We start from the raw sequence: 21,592 nt of genomic DNA on the forward strand, positions 1-21,592 counted from the left end.
GTAGATTCCACAATTTGGGATTTAGGATTTAGATTTCTGGGCTTTCGGTATCTATGACCATGTTAGCTCGTCACGTTTGAGGGATGACGTCCCTCGGCGAGCACAGTATCAAGGGAAAGGGAAGGGAAGGAAACGGCCTGGGACCTATATGTTAGGTACCACCTCGGCACTTGCCTGATGTGAATGAGAAACAATCAGAAAAACCTCATTCAGGATGGCTTGCCTCAAAAAGCTTTTTACACTTTCTCGACCGAGAGCCCCACCGGGAATCGAACCCGAGACCGCGAGCAGATAAGGCGAGAGCGTTAGGGACTAGCTATGTGGGGCCACACTTTCTCAATTTACCGAAACATTCTGCTAGTACATTTATCTAATACTTTCAGCTACAGAATACAGTCATTAAATTTTTTTTTTTTTTTTTTTTTTTTTTTTTTTTACTATTAGCACTTGGATTTGAAATAAATTCTCTTGTTGACTATAAACACTGCTGAAGGTGAATTTGCTAAGGTTTTTAATCGAAAACATACCTTTTTCTATTATCTATTGAAGCTTAAATTTTATTATAAATAATTAATGACGTAGTAAATATATATTGTCTGACGTGTTTGTCTTGAACTAGTACAGTAGAAAAAATAATACTGAATGTGTGTTTTTGTAATATAGTTTAATTGATAATCATATAACAAGGGTTAGTAGCCTAGACATTATGAACCATTTTTCTACTAAATATCAGTTAGAGGCGCGGTGGATCAGTGGTAGAGCATTCACCTCCGGTGATTGGGGTCCCTGATTCGATCCCAGCTCACACCGTGTGGACTTTGTGGTGGACAAACACCGTGTGCGTGGGTTTTCTCGGGGTTCTCTCGTTTCCTCCCACTTTCTTCATTTCATTCATTTCTCATCTTCACCTTCTCCTTTAGCCTAACCGGCATAATCGTGGGACGTAAAACTTAAAGATTTCTACAAAATATCAGTTAAATAATATTTTCTTAAAAAATACTAAAGTACTAATTGGAAACACTGTATATGATTCCCTTTCATTTATTATCTGTTTGTTTCTATAAGTTAGCCATCCAACAATTAATATAATTGGATATTCTTCATTTCACAGGTCGTTATAAGGACTTCTCATCACGTGTTCATATAGTCAGCTTCAGAACAGTTTGGGCAGTGTCTGTTGTTTACACACATTGAAAAGAATTTCGGTCCCAACATATAACCTCGGAGTATATCGTATATATGTATGATTCCCTGTTAAATAGCCACTGCAATAGTGTTTACATTAAGTAATTTTTCGACCTCGACACTACGTGTTACAAAAAAATAAAATAAAATAAAAATCTTTTTGATGGAAACTTCAGATCACCAAGCACTTCAGGATACAATATCACATGTTAACAAAACATAGATGTTTGTTGATAACACATCTAAGATGAAACAAAGCTCACATTTATAGTTATTAAAAGTGACTTCAGCATTACTGTAAGTTGTACAAAAAATTTGTTTTCGATATCTTGAATCACTATGAGAATATTAATCGTTATAACTTTTGACATGAATTTATATAAAAGAAACTACAAATACAGCGAAGTTTGTAACTGTTAATAGAGAACAGAACCTAGGAAAGATGGTTTTGCTTCTTCTCGTTACGTTGTTACAGGCAAGTATTTACTTCATTTAACATAAATATTTAACTCGAAACACAATCAAGTTTATAAAATCAACTTTAAAGCGTAACATTGAAGTATTATCTCGAACAAAGTTGAAAATATAAGTATAAATTCAATTTAAAGTTTTATGTTTTCAACATATCATTTTAATTAGTCTGTTTTTGTTGCTAATTATTTCAAATAAAAGGAAACTGTTAGCTTATTTATTTAGTTAAAATAAATAAATAATAAATATGTGAAATAGAATAATGATTGTGTATGTTATTAACTGAACTACTAGTAGACGAATCCGTATATATATATATATATATATATATATATATATATATATATATATATATATATATATATATATATATATATATATGACACAAATTGGAGAGAGATTATTCTCACATTATTAAAAGAATTAAAATTAAGTAAACAAGAGTTGGAAATCTACCAATAGGATTATACCACTTGAATGAAACAACAGGAGGTAGAACCAGTAAATAAACGCTTGAAAATCCGGTTACGCATCTTGTGATGGTCTGATATAATATACAAGAATTTTAGGAAATCCCAAAAATGTATCGAAAGATCGTGATCTTGGCCTATAATTAATTTTTGGATCAGGGCTACAAAAGTTTTGAACTGCCTCTAAATCGAGTTGTCGTGAGTTAACTGGTAATTTGGGTTTGGCTACACTGTATGTAGTTCTCCAGATATAAGATCTACAAGAAAATTTTTGATTGAAATGTATTGGAACTTTTGATAGAATAAAATGTGGACACTGTTTGTTGGTTAAATTTTTACTTGAGTTTACGTTTGGGTTTTAGTCAGGGGTATAAGTGAGGGGGAACGCGGGGAGACCTCGTCCCCCACTTCGAAAAGTATGTACGGCGTTCCCCAAGTTTCAAAATAAAAATACAATGGGCAAAGTTTGGCAGGGGGAACAGCGTGGCTTCATTCGGCTACCTACCATCCCCCTACCTTTTCAGATTCATTTTTACCCCTGGTTTTAGTTTTCTTTCTTATGCATCACTGAGATTTCAAATGGCATGATCTACTCTTAAAGTGGGTTCCTAAACACTACCGAGCTCTGAATCCGGAAAAGCTGGTGGGTATAAGAAGAATCACTCGTTATAGACAATTCTGCCTTACACTATCTTGCCTCTAACAGGAATGGTAACAAGCAGAGTGCTGTTTCGATCCCAGCTCTCCTCAAGTAGTGGTGGACAAATACCGTGTGCGTTGGATTTCTGGAGATATTCCACCTTCTCTCCATTGTCGTGATTCCATGATTTCGGCATCAGCATAATTATCATCGTCCGTTTTAGCCTTGGAGCACAATTGTGGCATATCAAAACTAAAATAAAAACTGACAGACATTCTTGACCGCATCTACAGTATAACCAGGGGTGTAGCCAGCAGGTTTGTGTAGGGGGGCCCCGTCGTTTTTAAGGGGGGCCAGCTACAATGTACAAAGCAAAAAAAAAAAAAAAAATGTGTTGCTGCTAGTGTTTTTGAGGCCTGAAAGAAAGGAAAATTTTGGTTTTCATCTGGAAAACTAAAAACACTATTTTAGCTTCTTCTTCTTCTTCTTCTTCTTCTTCTTCTTCTTCTTCTTCTTCTTCTTATTATTATTATTATTATTATTATTATTATTATCCATAAATTATGTTCAAGATAGTTTTTATTATGCTTAATCAAGAACTACTGCCCTGGATTAAACGCTATACTTTTGTGCATAACTGTAAAGGTAAAAAAGAAAGTTCTTTTCCTTTTCGTGGAGGTCTGAGTTCATTTGGACCTCACACCGTGAGTTGAATGCGAGTGGAGATAAGGCGAACGTCAGTTGTTGGTATCGGTATATCCAACATACTACCTGGTTGTGGCAATTCAGACACACCGTGAACTTGCGTAAAGACAGAGGGAACATGGGGCATCCACAGAGCGTCATAAGAGCATGTATGCTGAACGAGTTCAAATGGAGGTCAAACGCTCCTGTAGCGGGACAGAAGATATGCCAGGCGTTTGGTGAGGGTGTCGTGACGACGCGGACATTGCAGCGATGGTTTAACAAGTTTAAGAACAATGACGAAACACCCGAAAACTACGTGCCAGAAGACCAACACATGTACAAAGAGGAACTGGGACTACAATTCAGTGTGTGGAGAAACCATTCGGCAGCACATCCATCAACTTGTGAAACACTACAAGTTGGGTCGATGGGTCTCACATATTTTGACTCCGGGCCAGAAGGCAACATGGCAGTCGCCTGTGTTTATTTACTGTTTCGGAGCCATTTCTGTACAGGGCGTTGACATATGATAAAAAGTGTGTCCTATACAAGCTCTACGGCTCCGTCATCATTGGTTAGCATCCCATGAACCGATTTCAAAACAGCCGAAACCAGCACTGTACCAGAAGAGGGCCCTCCTGTGTGTTTGGTGAATCGTGCATCGGGAACCGCTACCAGCTGGTCAGAGTATCAATGCAACTGTGTAGTGTCAGCAATTGAGCTGTGCTCAACAAAAACTCAAAACTCTGGAGCCATCACTTCTGAATTGCAAATGGGTCCTCGTTTACGGGACAACGCTAAGTCCCACGTGGCTAGGATGACTCAGGACACCATTTTCCGCCTTGGATGGGAAACAATATTGCAACCACTATATTCCCCGGGTATTGCATCGTCCGATTATCACCTGTTCCATTCTTTGGACAATCACCTTAGAGGACGCCAGTTCAAAACTCTAGTAAAAGTCCAAAATGCACCTGATACTTTCTTCGTTTCACGGCCCACCAAGTTCTACCGCGATGGATTCCATGGCCTTCCAGAACGTTTTTAGAAGGTCGGCGATGCTGATGGGGACTATTTTTGATCTTCCAGGTTAGGTGACATATCGATGTTCGAAGGTGGTGGGTGAAAAAGAAAGAAAACTTTTCTTGGTTACCTTTATATTTAAATTTAAGACCTTGTATACAGAACCTATCTACACAAGATAGATTTTCTTTGAAATTTCACTTAATTTCTTTACGGTTTCCTGACAAAAATATTTATTTATTATTCGTGACTAAACAAACATAATTATTTTATTACACTGAGGAGAAATAAAAGACCGAATGAAATCCAAATTGAACAAAAGCATTGTTTCTCACCAAATTTTCCATCCTCTATGTCTTTTAAAACACTTGTTAAAACATATAAAAATATACTGTACTTACAAATCAGTTTAGTACGGTACCTTTGTTTTATGGCTGTATTTGTAGTGCCTTGTTAAAACGTTTGTCTTCAAACTGTCAAATATAAATCGCAGTAAATTGTGTAATCTGCTGTCACAAAAAAGTATCCTATTTTTCGATCGGTATAAGGAAGAGATACTATACTATTTTTCGATCGGTATGGAAAAACTATATTCTCCATACTATTTTACCATAAATTGTTAATTGTCAATAAATCTCGTTCCTTTTACTATGATGTTTTAAAAGCTGGTCAATTGGGGGGGCCAGGAAACCATTTGGGGGGCATGGCCCCGATGCCCCCCCTTGACTACACCCCTGAGTATAACATTTTGAAAAGTTACGCGATTGTATTTGGAATACGTCCTTGTAATTTATGAATAACAGACATTGTTTTCTTTTAATTATTGTAATCCAAATTGAGCGACTAAATGCTTATATTTTGGACACCTCTTCAAAGTACAAAAGTATGAATATTAAATGAAATAAAATTAAACTCATAAATATCAAATCTTTAAAGCGTAGACAACCTGAATCTTCTTGTTACACATATGATCATTTTAGTAAATATGTAGAACAAAGCGCAAGAGAGACACTTTTGTGTTGTGAACTTCTTAATTTTTAATATTTAAGTTATAAATTATAACTCTTATTTTTTTGTGCTATTGTATCACAATAACGGAAGAAGATAGTGAGAAAATATAAAAATTATCAACTGTTCTGGACAGACTTACATGGTATAAAAATGGGTAGACTATGCTCTTCTCATTCACTTAGTGTAATGGATTGGTATGAAAAAAGTTTGATTTTACGTCGAATGAGAAACAATTCTCTATAATGCAATTAATGTATGAGTCAAAATCACGGGAGCAACATAACGAATTCCGTAAATATGTCCAAAAACAGGCACGCCTATTCAGGGAGGTGTGAAGATGGATGATGAAGAGAACTGAATTGAGAAGGATTTCCTTTTACATTTGGATATGGGGCCACCATGGTTCAGTGATAGAGTGCTCAATCTGGTGTATTTGAACCCATTCGCATTAGTGAGCTTTGTGGTAGACCAACATCGTGTGCATGGGTTTCCTCGGGGCTATCTGATTCCTTCCCATTTTCTTTATTACACAATTTTATTCGTTTCTTAAATTACCGTCTCCTTTAGCCTACACGACAAAACCGTAGGACGTAAAACTTAAATGTTTCATTTCATTTTCAAATTGGGACATTCTACAAATATTGTCAGTTTATTTCGGACACGAGTGGTGCACCATTGGTTTCTAGAAAGTTCATCCTGGTTTAACAACATAGAAAAAATCAGCCACGGAGGAACCGACCAACAGCTTGCTCTAATGAGCTCCACTAGAACACCGTGCAAATAAACCCTCAGAGAGTATTCGTGTATTTCCATACGAGTTAGTCATACATCATACCACTGTCGTTCACCAGTTCTGCATAATATGGAAAATGAACAATTTGGACTCTTAGATGCCACATTGTTCATGCCAGCCGTCTGTCGATATGCATTTGTCTGAGTGTAGGAAGAAAACGAAAAACTGGTAATACTTCCTTTATCATACTATCTCTTTTGATGAAAAGTAAATTCTTTATGACAATCTTTAACGATCAGAAGAATCTTTGAATCTTAATTAATATTCAGGATGGTTTCAGAAACAACATTCACTCACAAAAGGTGTTATATGTTTGTGTATTAATCTGTAGTGAGGATGCTCCACTCGATAATGCGAAATCACGACCGGAGATCGTTACAGCGGTGAACTACTGTACATGCAATGCTGCTGGAATTTGTCAACAAGCGTCTAGTAACGGTCAAGAGACGTCGGACGCCAAAGACTCCTACACCGTCACTCTCCCTGAGTAGTATCCTCGTTAGAACTTTTCTACCGATTTCTACCGCTCTTGGAATCTCGTTTCGTCTTTTCAGGGAATAAGTAATTCTTCAATAATCAGGGAAGCAAAGTGCAGTTGATAACTTATTTGCATTGCATATTTAAGACTCTGTTCGTCATGGGGTCCAGTGGTACGCTGAGTGGTGTCTAAAGTGTAAATCTGCAGTCGGAGAATAAGTTGACTGTTTTATAATTTAGATATTTTATATCTGAACTCTGAAAGAGTCACCTGAAAATCGAACATTCTAATCACATAAGTGAAATATTAAAGTAATTTTGAAAAATGAGTAAATATATTATACTCAAATTAGTGAATAAGTATATTGTGATGATTGCTCATTGCTCAGGAATATTTATGTAAGTGTATATACCACATATGATTAGGTTATTAATATTTGTGGTCTAGTTCATATTGCCCCATTCATATTGCCCCATCCTACAATTAAAATTATTTTATTGTCTTGTCTCTTTAGTTTTCCTGCTAGTGAAAATCACGATATAAACTGTTTCTCATAGTGTTATATTGTATTAGTTTCTCCCCAGTATACTTGGGCAAAGTTATGCGATGTCCACTGCAATGGGCTTTCAGCAACATCTGACTGGCACTCCAAATATTATCACTTATTCAGGTAAGATTTCTATTTTCTGTTATACATATACTGTACATATAGCAAAATAATAGAACACCCATATACGGCAACAGATAATCTTGATTAGTTGTAACGAAGACAATAGTGCACTAGAATGTCTTGCGTTTTATATGATCAGTGATAGTAAGTAGTTCGTGAAGCAGTGTGGTATATTTTCACGTATATAGTGGTGCACGCGGAAGTTCATCAAAGTGGTTAAACTTCCCAGTTCATATAATTTCAGATGTATACATAAACATGTTAATTAGGTGGACTTTTCTACAACAACATGTCACTTGACGCTGAGCTGCGGCTGTTCGGACTAATTAATGGTCCGATACCGCTAGATGCATCCAGCCCATAGTTAATCTTAACTTGGACGAACTGTCTTTGCGCATTATGCGCAACTTCAAGGTTTGACCGTTGACCTTGAGTCACAATTTGCGATGTAATCCATATTCTGTAACGAGGTGAAATATTGCTACTGCACGGCCAGACTAAAGTTCTGAGTTCCTAATAGTTTCATAATGGTCGAGGCGACCTTGCTAGCTAGTCAAAGCCTTCCACGTTCTTCGAACATAGTACCACAGCGATGTAAGGCAAGCTCACTTCCCATCTAAACTCACCGTTAGGCAAATTCCTCGTATAAGCCGGTGGTATATAAACAGCTCAGCACAGTCTAACCCAATCCGAAAGCCTCAGACATACCCCAGGGGAGTTCTTCATTCCGACCGTGTCTACCTCTTTCGTTCACTGGGTAGCACTACTGGCATAAAGGTACCGCGGATACTTCGAGATACTCGTGCATCTAATCCAGGATTCAGTGGTACGTGTTAAGTCACCAACTGAGATTGATGCCAGTCTATTATTCCGTACAGCTTCCTTTCTTCTACTGGGGTCGGAAATCTTTATCGAGATAAACGGGATCGGTACCTTTCTTTGGTCTCCGTTTGGTCCTCCTCCCGGTGGGATATTCCAAGCAAAAATGGACTTATTTTAATTACGGTAGAGACACACCTTACATCAGAGCCAATGACTTAATGTAGACCGTCTGCTAACAGACATGTTCATTTGCAAGTCGACGAATCTCGTCTCGTTCGTTCAAGCAATACAAACAATACCTATCTTTAACGAGTTTAGGTAGCAAGTACACGCTACCTTCCGAATCCAATGATACATGTATGTTATCATTGGGAGGGGCCACCATACCTTTCGTCTGTAAGGCAGTTAAAGCTATACGAAACTACTTCTGTTTACGGAAGAGGTACATAGTACATCACCAGAACCAATGTCTGCTTTAGACAGTTTCCCTTTAAAGACAATGTCCATTTGAGAGCGGTGTCTCGTCTGGTAGGGTCGTGAATTCTAATCCCTGGCTAAGACATCGCCAGGTAAGAGTGTACGCTAGGATACAAGAGTCCCATCTCGGATCCAATAGCACTTACAAAACGCTCTTGAGGTCTAGGCTACATCATCGTCTCGGTAGAACATGTATCTACCTCCTAGGCACACTACTACCCTTCTTTCAATCATGTTGGAATACCACGTAGTCTTTCTTTCCCGGACCCAAAAGAACGACTTAGTTGCCTACTTCGGAGGATAAGTGAAGCCTCATCTTTGCCAGTAGGGGTGTCACTTGTCGCTATTTAACTGTATAATTCCGTGATGAGGTCACACGTACCCTCCCAGATTAAACGGCAAGAGGAACGGTGGCTCAGTGGCAGATGGCTTACATCTGGTGCGTGGGGTTCCTGGCTCGATTCCCGGTGAAGTTAGTTTGTGGTGGAACATACTTTATTCCACCAATTCTTGCATCATTATTCAGTTGCTTCATCATTTTGCCCCTTAAGGTCAAGAGTATAAGCGTGGGACGTTAAACTGAAAGATTTGATTTTTAATTTTCCAGAGCCAATGTCACGAGTTAGACACCCATTATGAGTTTATTTCCCATTTCGGAGTGGGGCCGAAGCCTCATGTGTGCCGGTAGATTATTGCCACTTTTCTCACCACTATTCATATTAAAACTTTCAGACCTGTTGGTAACATTTGTGTACATCATATTTTAAGATTAATATAATTACTCTGGAGGATTCAAAATGGCTGGATTTTCGTATCAGTATTCTTTAAACGTGTCTAAATTACCTTCCGCTATTTCTCTTTTGCTTTCATCTGTTGTCAGGAAGCAACGCACATTTCTTGTAGAGTACTTGCAGAGGCTATCACGATGGACTAAACTCAGCCACGTAGACTGTTTTATTCTTGGCGAAACAAACTATTTACAATAAATCCTCCTTCAGCTTTAGTGATATGTTTTGAATTTCTAAACTATCTAGATCACTACGATCTTTTGGATTAATGCCAGTTTTGTATTTTAGATACGTATTTCATCCCTAGTACACGCAAAATGTTTCATCCATAATTCTCTAAATATGACATCCGCAGACAAATTGACGGTTGTATTTCATTTGTTAAGTCAAAAAGATTAATAAGACAAAATAAAAATAAAATCGGAGAGTAAACAAAAAATCAGGGCTGAAAGGGTTAAAGCAGGAGTAGAGGGATTGCATCTGGCGCGTGGTGTGGTGATAGGTAGTGGAATACTAGAGTAACGTGATTCCATGCAGTTCTCGATTACCTATCTTCTACTTTGTGTGTACCTGGACACCAAAATGTGTGTGAACCAGGGAAATATGGTAATGAAGTTTAAGTTAATTAGATGATAATAAAGATAAAACTTACTCTTGAGATACCGAATCCAAATCAATCAGTAATCAGTTCTTCTTATGACAGTATTGGTTTCTCTTATGGTAACCCAATACTAGTAACGGATGTAGTTACATCTACAACTTTAGTTCTATAAAAGGTAACGTTAAATGTCCTATTTCAGGAAGGATTCTTTGTAATTATTTAAGTTCTTTGCTGTTGGACAAAATATTAAGTGTTTCACTTTATTACTTTCGTATGCGTGAGAACAAGTGGTGATTAAACCTACTCCTGGGATACTAATATAAGAGAACGATTTACCTATTAGCGTTTTTGTTATCAACATATTTTTTAAAGAAAAGAAATGGAAGCAGATTTATATAATTTTCGATTTCGATCAATATTAAAACCGGAACTAATTTATTTTAATCGTTTCCGGTTTGAAAAGAGACATAAGGGCGGTACGTTGTTGTTCAGAAGTTTGAATTCATCTTAGATAACCGTTTTCTATTGGTGAGAGATTTTTCTCTCTTATGAATCAATGTTAAAACCGAAAGTAATACATTTGTACCATATCAGGTATGAAATGCAAACCTTTAAAACGCACCTAAACTAGGAAAATTGCATATCTTGGTGCGTAAATGCACTATTGTCAGAGAAAAGTACAAGCAAAACATTACATAATGGTATTTTATCTTCATTAATATTGAAATTTTAATTTATTTCAGAGGAAGAAATGGATTATGAACCAAATTATATAGGAGTATTAGAATATGGTAAGTTGTTTACGACATAAACTATTTAGTGACTATTTATTCTTTATTTTTGCTATAGTTTTGAAAGTTAAGTAGGTGTGTTTAAACATCAAACTATGACTACTTACTAACTAATCGAAACAGTACCTGCTAAGATACATTTTATCAGCATTTGTAATTGGAAGTTCTGAGACGAAAAATTGTCATGTGCTAATTCTCAGCCAATTACAGAGAGCGAAAGTGGAGGATAAAAATGTGAAGCTGACAAAATAAAGTTTGGAGGGCAAAAATGAGAGTAGTTGATTACGTATTGGATATTTATCTAGGTTTGCTACTAATAGACCAATGCAGGGATGCCCATCTTTAGAAGTGCACGCTCACAACTCCTTCGGAATTTTAGCACTGTCTCTCCAAATTCCCAATTTCTTCCTTAAATTTTCTATTATACTCCAAAATTTATAATTTTCTTTCCCAAATTCACCCTTAGTCTCTCCAAATTTGCCATTCTGTCCCACATTGACCACCCTGATCCAACAAATGTGCCAATATGTCAACTAATATACCATTTCCCAATAAATGTACCATTCTGTAGCTTGTGCGTATCGTTTTCAATGAAGCATTATGCCCACTAATGAACTTATGACTCTAACTTGCGCCATAAATCTCGATTGTGAGCATCCCTAGTTCAATGATTTTGCCACCGTCCAGCGAAAATTTTGTATTGTGGGACCACTCTTTCAAATCCGGAATTAACGCCATACCCATTCCGAAGGTGGTAACTTACATATATAAATATTGTTACCACCTTCTTACGACAGTCCCCAATTGGTTCTTTCTAAATCTGACTCCTTACCTTACAAGGGTAATAAGACGTCATATCATTCTGTGAGAAGGAAAGAGAGCAAAAACGTTTTTAACACTAAATCCAGACGCTGAACTCCAGAGTTGGCACGGTGTTCCCACCTTCTGTACTTTTATACATGAAATTACATTACTTAAGGAACGCAGCCGCGTAAATACAATGTATCCACACGGAAATCCTAGTCCTTTTTTTCAGTGTAGGAATAAGCTATTTCCTGTTCCCACGTTTGTCGACGTAGAATTAAAACGGTAATGCTTGTCCAGAAACGGTAATGCTCTTGAGATCTATTAACGATCTCAAGAGAAAATAACCTCCGCGTGTAACGCTCTAGCAAAACCAGAAGCGATTAGAACTTCTTAGTATTTCTGGTTTTATACCGGTTTTCATAGAGAAAAAGTATAAGATAGCGAGCAATGGCTATTTCGTATGGATTGAACATTCGAGGAACACATTCAATCATTGATTATAATCGTATATTGAAACTACAAGCTACAAATGTCGTAATTGAAGTTTCAGCATTGAATTTACACAATTCCAAGGTTTATCGTAATTTCACAAAGCGATAAGAAACTCACTTGTTTCGAAATAGAATCAATCACTATTTTAACGTATAATGTTCAGGAACCCGAAAAAGTAGGATTAATAATTTCCAATAAGACTAATAATAATATAACAATAGTATATGTAGCATGGAAATGATTAAACTAATTCCATCTTGATCAAAGTTGGCTTCGTTGTAGACTTCATGAGCTTAGTAATAACATTAAACATTGTGATTTGCAGACATTTTGTTTCCACGTTATGGATAGCCGAACTTCGGATTGTGAAGAAGTCAATTTGTTTTGTAAAAAAAACTTCCATAATTTATATCTTGGAAAAAACAACATCGAATAAAATCGTGAACTATTAATCTATCAATAGTAATCGTGTGGACAGAAGAAGAAACAGAGAACACAGTATTATAAATCTCACTGCCTGCCTATGCTAATAACCTGCTTTCTAGTTGTATAAAGGGTTTAGAAAGTGAATGTCAGAAGTTCAAAAGAAATGATACGAAAATTACAAGTTATAATGATTTTTTTAGTTTTTGTGGAAAGCAGCCAATGACTTTCTGTTTTAACGGTAATGTAGTTCGAATGTCCTTCTGTGCTTTGTTGTGCGGAATATCGGATTGATGGAAAATAACTGGCAATTTTTAGTACTCTATAAAAATTAAAATATCACTAATTTTGCATAAAATGTTTTGCATAATACAAAATTTTTAATACGATTTTACATTGCGTGCTTGACTTATGCAAGCAGCACGCGAAATATAAATGAAGACAATATTCTTAGTGTTGGTTCTCGGTCTACGTGAATTTTAGACTGAATAGGACGTGAAACTTATAATTGAATGTTAAAGTGGTTTTAATTATATTAACCGTTCTCATAACGTGTGGGATTTTAGTCATCAGTGTTTTGAATTGCTGCTGTGCACGGATGTCAACCTGCCGGAAGAATTCAATTTCCTGGGATTTTTTACATTAATTTTTTCAAAAGAGATAATCGAAATTTTTATGGAAAGGGAATTTTTATCGATATTTATAACATATAGAGGATGTTTCAGTATATTAAATTCACGCCAACATAATTTTCTAGAGGCAAAAGGAAGACATAATGAGTCAATTAATAAGCGTGAAAATCAATGTTGTTTTATAATTTAACTGATTTTCTTTTCTAATTAGGAAAGTTTATGCTATTGACGAAGTGGTTTGTGGAGTGTCTGATACTCAAAAATCAACTGGCAAGAAACAAAAATTGTACTCTGGTATTTAAAGAAAGAAAAAAACAATAAAGTAATGAACAAGTTAATGAAAGAAAGGATAGAAAACATGAAACGATAAACAGTCAACTTCGAAAATGTTCCACACAAAATGTATGAAGAACGAAGTTAGTATCGTTAGCCTTAGTATGAAACCATCGCACTAAGGCGAGATGAAGACAGTGCGCTTTTGATATATAAAAAAGACTTGCTTTTGATTGTGGAAATATTTATTGACAAATTGTCATATTTTATCGCTATTATTATTATTATTATTATTATTATTATTATTATTATTATTATTATTATTATTATTATTATTATTATTATTATTATTATTATTATACTTTGTAATTAGCATAACTTGGGAAAACCAAAAGTAAAATGGGATTTTCTGACTTTCGAGATGGGATTTTATAACGCACTAAGTGTACATACTCTATTTAGGATATTTTAGTACATATTCTACTTTGGACATACTCACAGAAGGTTGTAAGTACTCTATTTAGGATATACGCATGATACTTATGAATCATTGCAAACAGTCGTAAGTCTGATATTCTATGGACTCTGAAGTATATTTTCCTGATGAATGAATCTCTACTCAATTCATGTGTATTCTTGTTAAATTGGTATGATCTCCCTTTGGTAAGTGAATTAGTCTCTTTGAGATTTACGGATAGGTCTTAATAAGGGAATGAACATATACAGTATGCGGCGAATTAAACAGTACTGAAATTCGTGTATGTATTGTGCGCAGGTACAATGTTATGTGAGGTGTCACCGTCACATGTGCGCTTAGTTGGGTGTCTACTAGTGTAGTGTGCAGTTAGCGTGAAGATAATATTACTCACAACAGAGGAAAAGGTCTTTATTGTTAAGCACTATTTCTCTTCATACGGTGTGGGGCAGTGTCTCACTGCAGGAGATGAGAGAGTACGTCTACTGCATTGCTCTGGAGTGTTAGCTATGGCATATGAAGATGAAAATTTCATCAGCAACATATGGTTCAATGATGGAAGCCATGTGTACATTGATCACTACATAAATTGACAGTTGATTATTCATCCATTCTTGCAGGATTTGCGCGGTTGTTGCTGCCCCAAAATCTGTCGTTACAACAATGAATGCAGCAAGATAGAGCTCCTATCCACACTGAAAGTGAGTCACTTGCCTTTTGCCCACGAAAATGTATATATTGCTTGGTTTCCAGTGAAACGGATTTTCAATATCTTTCACACATGTGGGGGATGCTGAAGGAAGTAATTTTTCGAACAAATAACCCTCTTCCACTATAACGGAGTTAAGAAAGATGATTCAGTCTTTTTCTTCCGTTACAGCAATCTATGTTCACTAACATATTCATCGCTCTACAGGACCGCTATGAAGAATGTGTGGGACGTAAAGGTTAAAATTTTGAACACATGATGTAACGGAGCGATTCCTCTTAAATTTACAATATTTGTTGAGTTACATTTAGTTGACAAGCATTTGATAATATTTCTTATGTTTCATTACATTCTATAACAAATAAATAAAAATATGTCCACGTTGTTAATTCAGTACTCTTTGTTTTGCCGCATACTGTGTTATTGGCTTATGTCTTGCAGGAATGAAGTTACTCCAAGGCAAAACTCAACATTTGCGGATCATGATGATATGTTCCTTTTTTCACATAACTTTGTGTTACATTATCAATATTGGTTCAGTTCTTCAATTTTGTTTTTATTAGAGTATCAAGAAATTAGGCTAATACAGTATATGTATATTTCAAATTAATTTTCTGCAGACAATGCACTAAGTTTTATTGTTTCAATAATAATAAATTAGTTCCACATTAAAGGTAATATCTCTGTAATGGCTTCTGCTACGACGTTTTGAAGAATGACATTAACTCTTTGTAGCAGAAAAAATCTTCATGTAAATACATATACATTCCTATAAATACGAAATCCGCAGTTTAAAGCTAGTGCACAAAATACTCACCAAAAAGATATATATATATATAATAAACTATCCTTTCTTTCTTGAATGTAGAAGTTCTTTGATTAAAGCATCCAATCTTTATATTTAATTTTCATACTGAGTCAAATTTTCTTGTTAGATTTACTAAAATAGTTAATTACTAATTTAAACATATTTCAGCAAATGGTCTTCATGAGGAGTCTCAAATTATGAAAGACGATATAGCTAAGCTGAAATCAATAAGTAAGTTTTACCGATTATTTCTCCTAATTTTAATTACTTATTTAATTGAATAATTAAGGAAAATACACTTTGTTAAAATTATTATCATTAACACACACACACACACACACACACACACACACACACACACACACACACACACACACACAACACGGTGTCTTCTCTTACAGTATATTCTAAAAGTCAGTATACTCTATACCATACTAGTTTATTAAAACGTTTCCTAAAATATTTTTGTATTAAGTTAATTTCTCTCTAGTGTAAGTACGTTCATGAACCGATATATTCTATTTAAAAGAAAATGGAATTCTATCTGCCATTTCAACTCAGAAATATTGAGTGCAGGCAATTCAAACAATTAGGTGAAGCGAGGCGAACGCTGAAACGATACTAATTAACAACATATAATAACAAAACTAATACCATTATCAGTTGCAACCAGGGGTAAAAGTGCGGGGGGAACGCCGGGGGACGCCGTCTTCTTACCTCCAAAAATATGTACGGCGTCCCTCTAGTTCCAAAGAAATTTCAATGGGCAAAGATAGGCACGGGGACGGTGTGACGTCATGGCGCTACCTACCGTCCCGCTAACTTTTCAGATCCACTTTTACCCTTTGGTTACAACAATATCAACTACATCTACATCAACAGACATTAATAATTAACATTAATGTTACTATCATTACTAATAAGTATTTAATAATAAACTAGCAAAGTATAAGAGTATAAGAACTTACAGGACATACTGCATGTGATTAAGCCTGAAATGTAATCATTTTGCCTAATTAAATGTGTATTTGCCATATATATTCATATAAAAGAGATAAATAATGGTCATGAGTAACTTTCACTTTTGTATAATGGACCCATAACTTTTCCTGGACCAATGTAAATAAACGTAATTAAGACTTCAGATCATTTTTCTAATTTTAGATCTATTTTCGTAAATGAAAGTGCAGGGTGCTTCAAAATGACTACCAGAGTTTTAAGACTGTTGTATTTAATCTACAATTATCAATAATATCTCAATTGAAAGAGTAACTCAAATAGGTTTTGGTTCAAGTGTTCAATGTGAGTACCATTCGTCAAACGGTACACAGCCAGTCAATAGACGAGATTTTCCCAAGCATTTGTTTGGAATAATTGAAGAGTTCAATTCCAAAACAGCCTAAGTCAAAAATGTAAGTTTTTCAGGAGACCATTTTTATGTTTGTTTCCATCATTTGATTTCTGTGAAAGAAAAGTAATCTACATGAAAGAAAATAGCAATTGCTTACTTTTCGTAAGATAGCGTTGAAATTATCATCTATAGCGAGAGTTTTATAAGTGTTTTTAGGCATGATTCAGAAACTAGTCTCGGAGAATACTATTGACTTAGGACACCTTTGAAAAGAATACTGTTTTCTTTTTGCCTACAATTAATTTGATTTATGAAGTTTTGGCATGAAACCATGCTCAGTATACGGAGATACTGAAAGGGGACTTAAAAGAACCAATATCTCAAAATTGTCAAAAATTGACTTAGACTCTTTTGGAATCAACCCCTGCAATTGTTCAAACAACTGCTTCAATTGTCTTTGTTAAATTTCTCAAGCTCTTTGAAACTCTTCAGGCACCTTACTGGAATTGCTAATTCACGACTAGCCTTTCTAATTGATTTCTTGGGGCTACACATTCTTACACGTTCAACACGTTCTTCAGTTACTCTTGGTCGTCCCGTACTCTTCTCTTTACAAAGAGAGTCAAGAGAGTCGGTATTTTAAAACTAATGCTACCATCTACAGATATTATCACTTGGTGAACCGCAATTGAACTTAATACGGGAAGCGTGTGACACTGTAACTACAGATTCAGTCTTTGCAAAATATAAAACACAAAAAGCTTTCTGCTCACTAGTGCCCATCTGTGCTTCTAGCGCTTTCTAACGGCAAATAGAGGAAACAGAACATGCGCATGTGTGCGTAGAAAACAGTTTGAGTTGATCTTTCATTTGATGTATAATTTATAATTGTAAGTTAATTGCAATGAAGCCTTAAATCCCAGATATTCATTTTGGAACACCCTGTACCTAATTATGGGTACGTATAATTTTTCTCAATTACAATTAATATTGATAAGTTTGAAGTGTTAACGTAATACTTTTTGACATATCCTCATTTCTATTAGTATTCATTTCAGTGTTATAAAACCCTAAAATTATCATAAAAAGCTACCTAAAAGTCTTTTCCATATCTATTGTATTTTCTGAAAGCTATTGAATAATTTGAGAAGGAATTATGAGTCATCTGCTAAAAGAAAAACCGATCTTAAATATAAAAAACGAGACAACTAATTAATGACAAAAATTAAGACGTCATAAATTTATGGCGCTGAAATGGACAGTACGTGACTGTCATAGCGTTTATGTGTTCCTCACTATGAATGTTTTCTGGGATGTTATTATACGAGGGTGCTTTATAAAGTTTCCAGCCTTGAATTAAAATACGGCAATGTTCACAATAAGGCACTCATGGCATATAGTGCCATCTATGGAAGAAATAGTGCATCAGTTTCAACTGTCTAGTTGCGTCAGTTCGTTCGAAGCAATCGTTTGAATTACATGCGCGTTGGGCTCGATGATGTCTGATGCATGACTGTGCTCCAGTTCACACAGCTGTTGTAGCGAAGGCTACAGTGATTAAATTTGGGCTGCAATATGGGTACTGAATCTCCTTGAAACTTTATTCTCTCACTGTAGCTTTGGCCACAACAGCCATCTGGACTTGACAGCTCAATGCACAGCAAAGTGACGCAGGTACACAGTTGAAACTAATAAATGTTTTTATTTTTTTGCACAGATGAGAGCGGTACTATATACATGAGCGGTTTATTACCAGCGGTGTGCCTTTTCAGTGTCAGATCGGGAAATCTTGGAGATATCCTCGTTTTAAGATCCTCTCCTTCACAAATCAGAGAAATGCGATATAGCTCAACAGCATGACTTGATAGGTAAACTCTGGTCAACTAATACAACACTGTATTGGCATCTACTTACAATAGTTGATCAACAAAAATCATTGCAACGTATTGCCTTCTTATTTCGTTATGTGATAGTTTGTTGCGCTACATGTAACTATAATTGTGATTGAACCAATATTCAAGGCATTCTTTTCGAGCTATTGCTAAATCATCAAGAAAACACTAATTATTAAATGTAATAGAACATAATAAAATGTAAAAGGTCATATTATCATATTGTATTTTGTATTGATGCTGATTTCTTCCACTTTCGGTTTTAGTATAAAAATAACAGTGAGAACGAAATCTGTTATTGAGACTCTGAACCGATTTCAAAACAGAACGCTATTTTTTCCATTCTTCCTCTATGACAATCAACTTTAAAAACAGATGGATTAGTTTCTACTACTTGTGGTTTGGAAAGAAGTTTAAAAAATGGAGTGGTACCTATCTCTTTTACGCTTAGTGCTTTTTAATATATCTTACTGTTTTTGATCTCATATCTGCCGACAGACGTTCAGAGGTATTGTATAGAACCTATAACACTTACATAGGAAAGTATTCAAGTGTATCAAAATCCTTCTCAAAAGCTTAATAACATGAACAAATTACCACTTACTGACACAGTAATAGTATTACCTTGTATAATTTAATATTCATCCATTCTTTAAATCAATTTAAATTAAAATCGATTAGGCTTTTGTAAATCCAAAAATTTTATAAATAACTAGAGAAAACGCACGTAAAAAGAAACGTAGGTTAAAACTGCCTGTGTTGAGTGCAATCACACATTACTAAGAAAAAGCATTGATTAAATATATTATCATACATGTAAATCAGTGTCTAATTACCATTAGATTTCATATTTGTGTTTTATCTGTAATAGATATTTTATGAAAATCATGATCTACTTTCTAGTTGATTTACAGAAAGACAGGTTTCTGTTTGGAGGTGAATGGCAGAAATGTAAGTAGATTTATCGCGGATAAAAACAAATATATTTAAGTTTATTCTAGGCCACATTTAGTTGAAAGTGCTGTCCTTACTTAAATAACAAGGAAGAATTAACTAATTTATAAACATAATTATAATTAGAGAATGAATTAAATTATATACATTTGATTAAATAATTAATTTCACAAATGATAAGTGGAGTTTTATTTAAGTAATTAAATATCTAAATACTTCACAAAATAATATGGGAAGTTTCATATATATTCCCAAAGCCACGTGATGGCTGTAAATAAACTTCAGACGACAGTCACGAAGAAGACGTCGTCAAATATCGGCAACGATTGGCAAGTAACGAAGATCAACGAAGATAGGCGATATCTCAGGTTAAAAGAAGCCCTCAGACCACAGAAGGCATCAATCTCCACCAATTGACTCAGACTCCTGGTCTCTCAGAACTCCTTAACCCCCTACCTGAAACGCCTGGTCATTAAGAGACACATATACACTCTCTAGGATGCCTTGTTTCTCAGATCTCCATACCCTTCTCTAAGACGTCTGGTCATTAAGAGACAAATATAAGCTATAGAACTTACACTTTCTAGGATGCCTAGTCTCTCAGAGCTCCTTAACCCTCTCTCTAAGATCCCTGGCCATTGAGAGGCATCTATTCTACACTATCTAGGATGCTTGGCCTCTCAGAGCTCCTTAATCCTCTCTCTAACTCGCCTGGTCAGTGCGAGGAACGCACCCTACACTTCTTAAGAATCCTGGTTATTGAGAGGCACGTATCTTACACTTACTAGGAATCCTGATCTCTCAGAGCTCCATAACCCTCTCTCTATGATGCCTGGTCATTAAGAGGCACGTATTTATTTGTTATAATGTTACTCTTTAGCTATCATCTTATTTGAAAGGAAAATAAAATAATGCTCGATATTCGAGACCTATTTCGTAATATCGAAATGCCGTTCGATTAAAGAGATTCCTTTAAGGAATAGTGTTCTTTTGTATCAAACATTATTGTAATTGGAAGGGGTATTGGTGATTTAAATATTAATTTAACCAAGTTGTTGATTTCTTTTGCACTGAACACCTAGTTTTACACTGAATTGTAAGCCATCCACCTTGTATATGATAGTTCATGGGTTCAAACCATTAAAAAAATATTTATATTTACCATTTTTAGTAATATTTCGCAAAGAGAGCTTATCTAATCGAGTTCTTACGTCGTGCTGATCGCATTATTTCACACTTCTCACCCGGGCACTTTTTCTCAATGTATGGACTAGTAAACCCAGTTGAAGTTAATCATAAATAATTGTTTACATTTTTGTTGAGTATCCTTAACTACTGCCCAGGATTTGACAATGGGCAAAATTAAGAAACCCGACAAGGAAGGTGTCCCCAAAATCAGAATCAAAAACGTCATAGAATGAAACTATTCCTTTATTCGTTATCTGCCTTGACAAGCTGTTCAGCAGGTGAGGTCCGGTATGATGTCCCAAAGGCAAGCATCTTGAACCTTCCAGGTTCCTATAACGACTTTAAACGATAAATTATATTGGCGCCAGAAGACTGAGATTGCTCTTGGCCGGAAGCCGTTCCTGAGCCCACAAGAAGAAAAGGGAATTTCTGAATGGATAATGGCAAGGAGAGGATTTCTGTCTAAGAAAAGTAATTTACTGGACACTGTTCAGGAAATTGTACAGTCTTTAGGGAGAAGCACATCGTTCAAGCATGGAAGACCAGGGGAAATTTAGTTCAGGTGTTTTATGGGAAGATATCCTTGTCTGTCTCAGAAGAAGGTTGGAACTACAAGCAAGGGCTGCGGTTTTTAAGAGAGAATGCGCGGCAGGTCTGCTGAACTTTAGAGCTATCTTGAAT

The 21,592-nt window shown here is 35.6% G+C and overlaps 1 protein-coding gene across 1 annotated transcript in view; it reads left to right on the plus strand.

The window, feature by feature from the left end:
* Positions 1-1,486: 1,486 nt before the first annotated feature.
* Positions 1,487-21,592, plus strand: part of LOC145683698 (uncharacterized) — a 44,656-nt gene continuing 24,550 nt past the window's right edge. The window contains exons 1-5 of the mRNA XM_081755070.1: positions 1,487-1,660; positions 7,332-7,428; positions 10,860-10,907; positions 15,695-15,757; positions 19,673-19,720. Of these exons, the coding sequence (XP_081611196.1) occupies positions 1,628-1,660; positions 7,332-7,428; positions 10,860-10,907; positions 15,695-15,757; positions 19,673-19,720 (289 nt within the window). The 5' untranslated portion in view covers positions 1,487-1,627. The remainder of the gene's footprint in view (positions 1,661-7,331; positions 7,429-10,859; positions 10,908-15,694; positions 15,758-19,672; positions 19,721-21,592) is intronic.

Source organism: Thermobia domestica, chromosome 4 (assembly GCF_964235325.1).
Source record: "Thermobia domestica chromosome 4, izTheDome1.hap1.1, whole genome shotgun sequence".
In the NCBI taxonomy this organism is placed as follows: Eukaryota; Metazoa; Arthropoda; class Insecta; order Zygentoma; family Lepismatidae; genus Thermobia; species Thermobia domestica.